The sequence below is a fragment of the Caenorhabditis remanei genome, chromosome II, assembly GCF_010183535.1.
Source record: "Caenorhabditis remanei strain PX506 chromosome II, whole genome shotgun sequence".
Classification (NCBI taxonomy): Eukaryota; Metazoa; Nematoda; class Chromadorea; order Rhabditida; family Rhabditidae; genus Caenorhabditis; species Caenorhabditis remanei.
This window is the reverse complement of record NC_071329.1, coordinates 2,148,478-2,161,839: the sequence shown is the minus strand read 5'-3', so window position 1 is coordinate 2,161,839 and position 13,362 is coordinate 2,148,478. Positions and strand designations below refer to the sequence as shown.

General features: G+C 39.1%; 2 protein-coding genes across 2 annotated transcripts; both read left to right on the top strand.

The window, feature by feature from the left end:
- Positions 1-229: 229 nt before the first annotated feature.
- On the top strand, positions 230-2,406 carry GCK72_004012 (uncharacterized protein; the record flags this gene model as incomplete). Its single annotated transcript, XM_003101505.2, has 2 exons — positions 230-463; positions 1,105-2,406. The coding sequence occupies 2 exons, from the start codon at positions 230-232 to the stop codon at positions 2,404-2,406; spliced, it is 1,536 nt and encodes a 511-aa protein (XP_003101553.2).
- An 896-nt stretch (positions 2,407-3,302) lies between these two features.
- On the top strand, positions 3,303-5,139 carry GCK72_004011 (uncharacterized protein; the record flags this gene model as incomplete). The annotated part of the gene is made up of 8 exons (XM_053724405.1): positions 3,303-3,356; positions 3,407-3,495; positions 3,545-3,602; positions 4,329-4,423; positions 4,475-4,565; positions 4,619-4,758; positions 4,818-4,974; positions 5,017-5,139. The coding sequence occupies 8 exons, from the start codon at positions 3,303-3,305 to the stop codon at positions 5,137-5,139; spliced, it is 807 nt and encodes a 268-aa protein (XP_053588599.1).
- Positions 5,140-13,362: the final 8,223 nt, after the last annotated feature.

Here is a 13,362-nt window from a genome sequence, read left to right as displayed (position 1 = left end):
ACTCAGGTATTTTTGGGCAATAAGGAGAAAAGGACCACCGATAAGATAACAGATTACCCATTCTCGCATATTGTAGATAGTGAATGTGTGATTTAGTATTAGTCGATTCTTCTGCTTCAATTAAAGCTCAAGAGACCGCTCTTCTGCTCCAACTCTACTGACCTTAATTAGCTCAGATAAAGCTTCTCCATGTCTTAACTGTACTCTTTCCAGAATCTCTAAATCGATAATGGCTCTTAACGGAAACAACAAGAGAACATGCGCAGACATGCTCTGCTGTGACATCGACCCATCCATCCCGAGCACTTCACAACCAAAGGACAAGAGGAAGAAAGGGGATAGCCTCTTGCGGATCGTCACATGGAATATGTTTGCGGAGGATGTGACGTCGGAGAAGAAGATCGCGCAGATAAAGAAGATGATAGGAATGATGAAGGCGATGGGATCGGAGGGATTTGAAAAGGTGAGACTGAGCTTAGATGTCATGTATAGCATAATTGCAAACCGTGGCCGGCGCGTTACTCGCTTAAAACACAACATTATGAGCTGAAAAATATACCAAAATGTAGATCTCAGCGAGTTCTATGGCTGTGACGTGCTACGGATCGGAGGGATATTTTAAATGCGCTGTGGGCCGGGCTAGAATGGCTTTTTTGGGCATTTTACCATTTTTTGGCGTCTTATCTCGGAACCGCAGAAGTCGGTGTATCAGACAGGTTCAGTTTGAAACCGCCGGACTGAACCGGCTATGTCTGAGAACCGCCCATGTTAGAACGTACCTTGATTCAAATAGATATGATTCAAAACCAGCAGAACCGCCTGTTGTAGAACTGATTCTTGAAGCCGTGTTAGAAAACTAGTACAAATTGTAACTGTCCGAATCAGAACCGTTCATAATATCACTGGCGCAAATCCCATTTCATAACAGCTCTTTTTGAAACTGAAACGCGTTAGCCTTAATTGGTGCAGAAGATTTCTTGAACAAGAACGGAGACGGTTCTATACTGCTTTGGTTTCAATCTGACGTTAATTTGATTGTTCCCATACTTCACTAGACGCCCCAAGACTTTACGAGACCTATTACTAAACCTCGCATTTTTCCAGAAAGTCGTCTGCTGTACCAACCAAGACACCCAGTTCAACGTCTCTAACCGGTACTGCCTGGCGAATGGCGAGTGTCGCATTCCTCCAGGCTCAAAGTACATGTACAAGAAAGGAGAACGCGATGTGGCAAACTACTGTATCCCGTGCTACGACACAAAGTTCCCGGTGCATGGAAACAAAAGGGATTGGAAGATGGCGGAGAACATCAACACGGCATCCGATGTGATTCTGAAATGCTCAAAGTGCCAGGAGAAGTGGCATAAGACGTGTGCCCTCTTCTTCAATCCAGACGCCTCGAAATTTGTATGCATGGAGTGTGGTGGTGGACGGTCCGACTTGAAGACAATCATCGACACGAAAGAGCACGCACACGCCGCTGCATTCATGACGGAGAAGTTAAACGAGCTGCTTAGATCCAGGATCGGGATTACTGTAGCGAGAAAGGATAAAATCCGGGTGTGTGGGCTCTCGGAGGAAAAGTCGATTTGGACGAAGGCTTTGGTCCCAGCGATAGTTGAGGCGGAGTTCAAAAAGAAGTACTCTGGAAAGTTCAAGTACGTCAAAAGAGCCTTCCATGTCTTCCAAAGGATCGACGGAGTGGATGTAATACTGTGTAGCTTGTATACACAGGAGACACCGATGGGGAAGCGATGGATGATAGATTATTTCGACTCGTTGCCCTATTTCAAGGTTTACGACAACCTGAAAAGCGGAGAGTTCCATCAAGAAGTGTTCCATGCCTATATTGAATACATGAGCTCCATAAACTATTTGAATGGACACATTTGGTCGGCACCACCCAAACCTGGAGATGACTTTTGCTTCAACATTCACCCAAGTGCCATGAAGTATCTCGATAGGAACGGGTTGATCGCCTGGTACCAACGGATTCTCAAAACTGGAAGGAATCTCGGAATCATCAAGGAGTATAGAAACTTCCGAGAGGAATTGGAGCATCAGGGCGGCTCCATTGAAAAACCAAGCGACCTCCCGGTATTCGTCGACTCGCTGTGGTGTCAGGTGATGAAGGAGGTCAATTTTGAGCATCCGAATAGCCCATCGGAATTCATGGAAGCTCTCCAGAAGCAATATGAGATCCATGCCACTGATAACTTTGTTATCGAGCTACCTGGATCAAAGACACCCCGAGAACGCGATACCTGGTACTATAGCCATCCGATACTTGGGGATCGAATGGGTTTCTTGAAAAAGTGTGTGAAGGAGAACTGGGAGTTTTCGACGTTGGCAATAGCGATGTACGCGTCGGTGGCATTGATTCAGTATCTGCCGCGGTATGAATAATTGTGTTTTGTTAATTTTGATAAATTAGTTTATTATAGAATATGTTCTTTTATTCACTTCTGGCAAATGCGAAACTGAGATGAGACTGAGATGGGATTGAGATTCTACTGACACCAGAGTTGCATGGATGTGAAAATTCGTTATCCGGGAGTCGGTCTCATCCCGGTCTAGCCATCCGTAGGTTCACACGACCCCATATCTGCTACAGCACACTAACAAGGAACCTCAAGGAGTCGCAAGTTTGGAATCGTTCCAAATTACTGAAAAACCTTCTTCACCCCAGTTTTTAAGCCATTTTCTTGCATTTACAGGGCTTAACCACATGGATGAAACTTTGAGACAGTTTTTCTCACAATCGACGGCGACTGGGATCTGCTAATCAAGTTGTCCTTAATACCTGGCAGTAATTTGGAAAGATTTCAAACTTGTACTTGAAAATATACTTGAAGAAAAAAAAACAGGAAATCCAGCCAGTTCTATTTCGGGCGGTTCTGATTAGGGGAAACACTCACTAGGGAAGGCCTCCAGGTGACCGTGGAGTTATGGGTCGTGACTTATATTATTGGAAAGCTGAGAGAACGCTGATTCCAAATATATATTCAGTTTTTGCCCTCGAGGCATGGTATTCGAGAAAAACGGGGTCAAAGTTTGGACCCCCAACAAGTTAACGTGTTAAAAACATCGGCAGCGTGGCGCAGGTGGTATCCATTTAAAAATTCTATTTTCAAAAATCGAAATTTGAACTCCCGCGCGACCCCCTTGACCTCCCACCTTTCCTCCACTACCCGGGTAATCTCATTCCCCCAATTTCCCTCATTTCCTTATTAGCATAAACCGATTCCAAACTTGCAATCATTTTGTTGTTGCTGTTTTCTTGTTGACATAACAAGACACACATGGAATACTTGAATAAACCGACACGTTGGCCCGCCGGATCCGATGAAGCTGATGTGAGTTTTTTCACGGAAATTTTTAAATTAAAAAAATCAATAATTTTCAGCTCGAAAACGGTGGCGATGAGGAGGAGGACGACGCGCCACCACCGCGGTCTGTGTCTGTGGCAAGGACGCCACGACGGCTCACTTTTGAGTAAGTCATTAAATTTTTAGGACCCCCTAATTAAAAATCGATAATTTAGTGACCGAAGTATTCGTGCCGGATTCGTGAGACGTGTGTTTGCACTGGTTACATTGATGGTGAGTTGGTGGCCTAGGAATTGCAGGAACTAGGCCATTAGTGTAGATTTCCGTGGGACCGAGTTTTTGCAAAAACTCGGCCACGAAGAAATTCTGTGTAAAATTAACAATTTCGGTAAAGATTTACGGCGCAAATCGACACTGAAATCAGTTTTTGAGTGGTGGCCTAGGAATTGCATAAACTCGGCCACGACACTGTTCTGTGCCAAAATATCAATTTTGGTGTTGATTTACGGCGTAAATCGACACTAAAATCAGTTTTTGAGTGATAGCCTAGGAATTGCATAAACTCGGCCACGACACTGTTCTGTGTGAAATTGGTGTAGATTTACGGCGTAAATCCAAACTAAAATCAGTTTTCGAGTGGTGGCTGAAAAAAAGCAAAAACTTGTCCATGACACAATTTTGTGTAAAATTAATAATTTTCGTGTTGATTTACGGCGTAAACCGACACTAAAATCAGTTTTCGATCGGTGGCCGAATTTTTGCAAAAACTCGGCCATGACACAATTTTGTGTAAAATTAACAATGTTTGTGTGGATTTACGGCGTAAATCGACACTAAAATCGGTTTTCGATTGGTGACCGAAGATTTGCGAAAACTCGGCCACAACGCAGTTCTGTGCCAAAATGTTGATTTCGGTGTGGATTTACGGCGTAAATCTACCCAAAATTTTCCATGGCCGAAGATTTGCGAAAACTCGGCCACCAAATTTGTTTTTTGCAGTTCGCCGTCACCGCCGGCTTCTCCTCCGTCCCCATCTTCAACAAAAAGTTCAAGGACTGGTGCCGCGAGTACTGGTGGGGTGTCTACGTGGCAATGTAAGTGGATTTGTGTAGATCACAAACTTTTTCTGAAATTCTGAATTCCAGGGCCGTCTTCTTCATCTTCTACATCACGCTCATGTGTTGTCAAGGAGTCCGCCGTTGCTTTCCGTGCAATTTGATCATTCTCACGTTTTTTGTAAGTGTACCACGTACCTGCGTCGATTTCTCACTGCTGCGAGTTTTTTGCAGACCCTCTCCGCCGCCGTCATGACAATGTTCATCACGGCGTCCTATTCGGTGGAATCCGTGATGATCGCGTTGCTGATCACCACCGGTTGCAGTGCGTCGATTATTTTGTTCGCGGCGACAACCAAGAAGGATTTGACGTCGTGAGTTTAAAAAATTTCACTGGAGCGCGTTTGCTCACTCTACTCGAATCTTGTTACAGGTGCCTCGGTATCGCGTACATCCTTGGCATCTGTCTCCTCCTATTCGGTCTGATGACATGTATTTTTGTATTGATTTTCCATTGGTACTTCCTGCATATTGTCTACTCGGCACTTGGCGCACTGCTCTGCATGTTCTACTTGGCTATTGATATTCAGGTAATGTGCGCTCTACCGTACTTTCTCATAACCTATTTTCAGCTTATTATGGGCGGTCGTCGTGTGGAAATCTCGCCGGAGGAGTACATCTTCGCCGCCACTCATGTGTTCGTCGACATTTTGACAATGTTCTTCCATATTTTGGGAGTTGTTGGAAGAAATTGAACGAATATTGAATGTTGGTACTATACTGGGTCAAAGAAGAAAAGAAAATAAAGTGTATTTCTTATTATTCTGATTCGTCTCAGTACCCTTGTCCACGTGGAATACACAGACTAGCTATCTGTAGGTTCATGTGAACTACAGTACCCTACACTAACTGGTTAGCCGTATTAAAATCACAAATATAAAAAAGGAGAAAAGTTATCTATATAGACAAGGACACCGATTTTTTTTTGTTTTAAAGTCAAAAATCGTCGACTTGACAAAAAAAACTGGAAATTAGGAAGTTTTTTTTTGAAGATAAGTTTGTGTGACCTTTAAAAGTGTGATAGATGTTTGACTAAGCAAAAAAAAACTATTATTGCATTTTTTCTAACATTTCAATGAAAAATTGTCAGTTACGGTGTACAGCAGGTTTTAGTTAAATGCAGTAACTTGCCAGAAGCGTCTTGTACAAAAGATTTGTCAACTACAAAAGTGGAGCTCTAGGCTAGATGAATAAGTACTACAAAAATTGACATAACGGGTCAATAAATGACACTTCTTGATGTCAAGATTCAATATTTTAGATAGAATATTCAGCGTCTAGAATCCAGTATTTTGAGTTTTTGAGCTCATGAATTTAGAAAAGTAAAATTTGAAAAAAATAAGAAAAACGTTAATTTTGGGAGTCTTAAAAATGCTCATTTTTACACTGAGAAGCCACAAAAACGCGAATAACTTTTTTTTCGAGATCGTTTAGCAAAATTGGAATACAGATTTAAAATCAGCGCAAAATTTCGGTTCTACTGATATATATCTCGACCTGTAACTCCATCTTGAATCGGGATCCTTCCCTAGTTAGTTGAAAATAGTCAACTTTGTGAGAGTGACACGGCCTCCCTGATAGTCTCACAATATTGATTGTTTATGGAGTGTATAGACCACAAGTAGAGCTTCATTTTTGTAGTTGACAACTTTTTTGTACGGGCACATCCTAAAAAGTTACAGGCAGTCTATGTAACCAGCTCAAAAATTTCTCTGTTTAGCACTGAAAAAGGGCAACAATTGCGAGCAATTTCTTTGACGATTGATAAGTTCTTAGGATGTGCCCGTACAAAAAAGTTGTCAACTACAAAAATGAAGCTCTATATGTAGGGACCGCAATGAACGTGGGCGGAGTTTTTCATTTTCTTCTCTTGGGGCGTCATGAGGAGGGTATTGAAATGTTTGGCGGTCTGCCCTGAGAGCCCAGAACGCTAAAACAGAATGAAAACTTTTGACCCCTATGTAATCGAGTACGTAGAATCCGATGAACACACTTTCGTTTCACCCAAATGTTTATTTTTCTCAGAAAACTGAAAAAACATTTTGCTTTTTTCAGTAAAATGTCACGTTTAGGTTGTTCTAGGTCAGACTCGCATTGTTTTTTTACTGTTTCTAGTAGTTCTTGACATACTCTAATAGGTTTTGAAAGAAAATTAAATTTTCGTGTTGTCGAATTTTTTTGGGAGCCAGCTGAACTTCGAGGCATCACTTCAAAAATTTACAGTGATAACCGATCTATTTTCTGACATATTGTTTTCGGAAATCTCTTCAGGTACCTGGGGCCAAAATTTTGAAAGCCGTTGATTCGTAAAATGTGGTTTTTTCGGTGTCGGAAGACAACAGGCTCAAAAAGAAAAGTAGTTTTATCGACAGTTCAGGTTAATGCAAGTCAGACTCGCTTCGTTTTTCGACGGAATCAGAATCTACGCAAAATTTCGATCTAGATCCACTTTGAAATTAAAAAATCCGTATTGTAGAACTTTAGATATTTGATGTTTTATCTCGAAATAAGCTGAAAATCCTTCAAAAAATTCTCTTCAATTTTTAAAAATCACGTCAAAAATATATTTTCCTATTATCAGCGTCACATTTGTACTCATTTAGTTCAGTGGATAAGACGCTGGGTTTTTAATCAAACGGTTTCTGGTTCGAACTTTCCCAAATTTTACAAAAATTCGACGGATTGAACGTGAAAACAGAAAATATTTTTTGCGTGGTCAGGAAAACAAAAGAATTCCCCAAGAGAAATTCAGTAGAAACCATGGCTGACTAAAAGGTCCTGTAACTTCGGAGAGAGTGAATATTTTCAGAAAAAAATTTGGGAATGTACTTCCATTTACCTGAAGAAAAGGTCAGGATGAAAATTTTAATGGAAAATTGAGTTTGAAAAAAATGTTGCGGTCTCTATCTATATGTGATGCAAGTGTCGCATTCTTTATGGCCAGTACTGTACCTTATTACACCTATAAAGCCATATTAGTCTTCTGCTTCTCAAAAAACACATCACCATCCCTATGATGTGATTTCTATTTTCTTACTCCTCAACCTGTGCTCCTGTTAAGCTTCTGTCTCAAAGTCCAATCCCCACTTAACAGCTGCCCAGTCCGTCTCATCTATTACTTCCCTCTTCCTCCCTCACCTCATTTTTCTTTTTTTAAAGTGAATCGTTCGATATCGAAGAGGGAGTATTGAACACTTTTAAAAGTTGTCTGCCAACCCCGGTTATCAATCAAAAGGACCAATTGTTGTTTTCGACAGAAAAATGGGTGTTTTGAGGGCATTTTGAGTGCATTTTTGAAAGAAATTGGACACTTTTTGTCTATATGTCCGTATGTCCGGCTATCTTATCTATACAGAGTGTCCAAGTGTCCCCAACCATATTCTTATCTTTTCTGTTATGTACAAAGACGACTAATTTGTTTGACAAATAGAAAATGAAATGGAATGGACACAGAATGAAAAATCAGATGACTTTTAAAGGAGAATTGAAGAGAAAATTGGACAAAAAGTTGGAAAGATGAGAAGAAAAGAACTGATGACGTAGTGAAATGAAAGAAAAGGAAACAACTTGGTGCTAACTAGGGAAGGCCCTCGACTCGGTCTGGAGTTATGGTACGTGACCTATATCATTGGAAAGCTGAGAAAACGCTGATTCCAAATATATATTCAGTTTTTGCCCCCGAGACCTGGTATTCGAGAAAAACAAGGTCAAAGTTAGAAAAAATGACAAATTATTGCTTTTTTAACACGCGAAAATCGCAAAAAAATTTCAAAACATTTTTCGCGTGTTAAAAAGGCAATACCTTGTGGAGTGTATATGGAGTGTATCTTTTTTTTTCTAACTTTGACCTCATTTTTCTCGAATACCAGGACTCGAGGACAAAAACTGAATATATATTTGGAATCAGCGTTTTCTCAGTTTTTCAATGATATAGATCACGTACCATAACTCCAGACCGAGTCGAGGACCTTCTCTAGTAAGCATGGAACTTTCAGAAAAAATTGAGTTTTAGTGCATAACTCTCTAGTCAGGACTCGTACAGAAAAGTGGTCAACTACAAAATGGAGATCTAAATCTATAGCATATTAAAAATTCAAACTAATTGAATCACTCCTAACGTCACAGCACCCTATTTACTGAAAAACAAAAATATTCGAAAACATTTTTTTTGAAAACCGTCAAATTTTCAGGGCTTCTAACAAGGTTAAAATAGTATGTTCATTTGAAACTAACAGTTTCTGTGTAGATCAAATTTAGATTTTCATTTTTGTAGTTGATCACTTTTTTGTGCCGGCGGTCCCTGGGGAGATGCACCCGGCCTAGCTACCGTATCTCTCAAAGGACGGCCTTGTACAAAAAGTTGTCAACAACAAAAATAGAGTTTCAGAATTGGTTTATAATACAGTAAAAATTCAGATAATTTGAACCATTCCCAACACAGTAGCTATTTTTCAAATTAGACATATTTTCTAAAAACCAACAAATTTAAAAAAGTGCGATTTCAAGAGTACGGCACTGTGTCAATTGTTTCAAATTAGTATTCACTATGTAGGTCAAACCTAGAGATCCTTTTTTGTAGTTGACAACTTTTATGCCCGAAACCTCTTTGATAAGCTACAGTACGCCTTACCGTGTACCCCCGTGCCCCTTCACAGACACCCCCAGACCCCAAGTGGTTTCCCCTCTCTATGGTGTGGCATCCAATATTGGACAATCTTCGTTCAGAATCCCCATTTTTAGTCGTCCCACGCTCTCTTCACATCAAAATCCTTCCAGAATCTTTCTGAATCCATAAAGAAACTATATCCTCCCCGTCTCTGTACTCCCAACGTCATTGGAATGCTTTCTCTCCTCGCTACCCCCACGTGGCTTCTATCTCATGTTCCCCCTGTTAAAAGATTCTTTTCTTTTTCTCGTTTTTTCTTCTTTTTCTCTTTGACATTACAACACATTTCTCTTTTCCCCTTATCATTTTTCTTTTCTCCTATCAGTCACCCCCATCAATCGGACGGCGGTACACGCGCACCCGGCCTCTTCTTCATATCGCTTTTTTCAAATAGTTTTAAAACAATTTTCCTGAGTGTTTGCTCGTTCTCTCGGGGTTCTTTTGCACTCCGCATCACACTTTTTTTTAATCAATATTATTAAAATTGTTTGGTTGTGTACAGTTGGGGCTAGAGGACAATAAAATAAGGTACAATGTACCGAAAACGTGGAATTATGGAAAATCGAGAAGAGGGGGAGGGGGTACGAAGAATACGTGTTATTTGGACTATAGACTTTTATCTTATCTCTTTTGGGGAATAATCATAAGACAAATAAGGAAATAGTTGAATTCAAATTCAGTTGCCTGGAGTCTTATTAAGAGTCAACATTTTTTTTCAATTTTATGCAAATTCCTTAAATTTCATTGAGATTTAGTGATTTTTAGGGAAAATTATAGGGGTTTGGCCGTTTTTTTTTGTGGAAAATTCCAGTTTTTTAGTTGAAATTGGTCGAAAACCACCAAATTTCTGTGTGTCTGTTTGTCCGGATGTCCAGCTCTTTATCAGAGCTGAGCGAAATGCGGTTTTTGAAATGGCGTTTTTCAAAAGACGATTTTGACCTAATTTTACTGTAAAAAGCCTCTAAAAAGGGTTATTTTTGGGAAAAAACGATAGCTTTGCTGCAAAAAACCTCAAATAATATCAGTAAATTCGAGTTGGCAAACATTTTTTTCAAGCTGATATCTTCTGTCTGTGTATCGTTTTTGGGGTTTCGAAAGTCTGATCTGTCTGTGTGTCGTTTTATCCGGATGTCCACCTTCATGGTTCAAAACTTACATTCTAGCCATAAATTGACATTTTTCAAATTTAATTTTTTTTTAAAAGTTTTTAATTCCAGGGAATTTTTTTACTCAAAATTTTTTTCCGCCATAACTCAAATTTTTCAGTAGTTTTTAAAAATTACTGTCTGTCTGTATATCCGGGATTCTGGATGTCCACAACTAAATAGTTTTCTACGAATTCGCCATGTCGTCAATATAAGAAGAGTACAATTTCAAACGTTTCCGATTTTCGCGAAAAAACTGTCATTTATGTAAATTTTTAAAGTTTTTATACACTTTCTAAAGATTAGTCTGTGTGCCTGTCTGTCTGTGTGTCCGGTTGCCCAGAAAACGCTTCCCAGCATGATATACTCCAAGAAGGATGTCTGTCTGCGCGTCGGTCTATCCGGATGTCCACCGTCTCTTTATTTCATTTTCCCTTCAATCCTCCTCTATCTCTCTCTCCCCTCTCCGAATCCTGAACAACTGTTCGTTCATTTCTTCACCTTCTGAACTCTGATCACCTTATCACCCTCCCCTATTATCGGCGGTGGGGACCATTTATCACTGATTTCACTGAGATAACAACAATTCGGGAAGAGAGTCTACAAACACACGCACGTTTTGTTGTTTATATTCTTTTCTTTTTGCTGTCAGTCAAACGTAGGTATTGATTAAATTTGATCCATGTCAATCACTTTTCCATGTGACTTATTGTACTACGAATCGTGATGTTTTTTTAGATAATGAGGTAGTCGTAGAAAGTTCCAGTAAGGCGATTCTTATGTATTGTTCATTTTTTGGAAAATGATAGTGTCTAGCGAATGGGAAACTAGATTTTTATAGAACCGGACATTCTTAAGATATCTCTCCTATAAGATATTTTGGTTTTGAAATTTCTTAGTTTTGAATTGTCCTGATTCTGAAGTCCTAAAACGTCCCAGAGTCTCAATTACTGAAATTTTACGTTTTGACACTTTTTGGAACAAACTATTATAGATTTTTCATTATATTTTCTCTTATTTTGAGGTTTCCAAGTGTCCTGGTTTTAAAATGACCCGGTTTAGAAATTTCTTAGTTCCGAATTATTCTGGTTCTAAACCGTCCCAGAGCCGTTCCAGAGTTTTAACACGTTTCAGAGCACTTCAAACCTTTAAATTGGGGTTTCACATTTTTTTCTGTGAAACTCGTATTTTTTAATGAAAAACCATGAAAATATGCTAAAAACCACCAAAAAATTATAAAAATTGTTTCCCTATCTTACGTTTTATCAAACGCGTCAAAGGCGCGCCAGACTCTCAAAAAATTGTTTTTCATGCTAAAATGCAATTTTTATGGATGGAAGTTTAATTTTAGTATGTTACAAACATGTTTTAGAAAAAAAAAGTATTCTTGAAAATTTGAATTCCTGAGGATTCTGAGTCTGTACTCAGTATTTTCTAGTGTCAAAATAAACCGAGATGAACCAGTGTCCATTCCAGCCACCAAATGTTTAATTAAATATTTAAACACATTAAATATTTAAATAGCGTGCTCTAAGCTATCTTACGTTTTTCAAACGCGCCAAAAGCGCGCCAGACTTTCGAAACGCAAATTTTATGTTTGGAAGTATGTTACAAACATGTTTTAGAAAAAAATCTTTCATTATTAGAAAATTGAAGTCCAAAGGATTCTGAATCTGTACTCAGTATTTTCTAGCGTCCATTCCAGTCACCAAATGTTTAATTAAATATTTAAACACAGATCTACCTAAAAGCCTAATTATTTCCTCTTCCATCTTTTCTACAGTAATCCCCATTGTCTTATCAATTAGATCTCTGATTACACCAATCACTTTTTGAAGGTTGTGTTTTTTTGAACCAAACATATGACCCCAAGACAACTTTTTCATCGGTTCCTGTCTGATTCCAATTCATAATATTTACCTGTTTATGTTCTATTAATATACATTTGCCTTTGGCAAACATGTGTCTGAAGTTTTTTCAAAAAACTTTTTTTTTAATTTTTAGGTCTCTCAAAATTGTCAAAAGCCTAACAGAGCACCCGTTCAAAGTCCACTCCACCTCTTATCACCAATTTTTTTTTGTTCTTTGATAAAAGTGGGCGGAGCCCCACCTGTCTCTCCGGAAGACAGCATGGCGATATAGGCCACGCCCACTCGCCGATTTTTATAGGTCGAGTGTTTCCTTCCCTATCAGTAAGTCAGTGTCGTGTGTTGTCGACGGCAGATTGGGAGGACATCTTTTTGTTTGTACGATTTTATTTTTTTTGAGGGAAGACGGTTTTTGAGGAATAAAAATGGTTTTTTTAAAAATTTTTGTTCTAAAATTTTTTTGTCCGCTACGTTTTGGGTGACCCAAGTTCTGAGGACTAGGTTTTTAACGTATGAAAGTCAGGCCATGACTTTTGGGCCTAAGTTCCCCCCAAAAAGCGATTTCTAGGCCACGGAGAGAAAATTAGTCCGCGTCAATGCATTTTTAGGCTATACTTAGGCTAATTGTCATTTGACGGATTCCTACGGGGTCTAACTTTTCCTTGGCCACGTAAAAATGATAATTTCTTCTATTCCAGGTGTGGCCTATTTTTCCAAGCTATGTAAAGCTAGGCCACCGAACTTATAAGATAATCGAACAACTTCATTTTTTTAACATTTGTGGTAGCCTAAATTATCATTTAACAACTATGGTCTAGTTTTTTCTAGGCCACCAAAAATCTGTTCCACACTCTCAACTTTGCTGGCCTAAAAATCCCGAGTGACCAAAACTAGTCCCCAGCCCTCTTTCCTGAAGTTTACTTTTCTAGAATCTTCTGTTGTCATGCCACGTGCCTATCATTCCTATGACTAATTATTTATTATCACCTTGTCATAATTACAACAATCAAAACAAGAAATTCGTCTTTCCTTTTCCGATCATTGTACACTTTTCATTGTTTTCTGATGATCACAAGGAGAGAATAGAAATATTTAAATTTCCCGCCGTGTGTCCTTTTCACGTTTTCCTCTCATCTTTGATCTTATCAACTTTTCATTTTTCATTTTCAGAAAAACAAAAAAAACCCAGAAGAATCGAACAAATAATTATCATACGTCATTTCTACATTGCCAAGAATT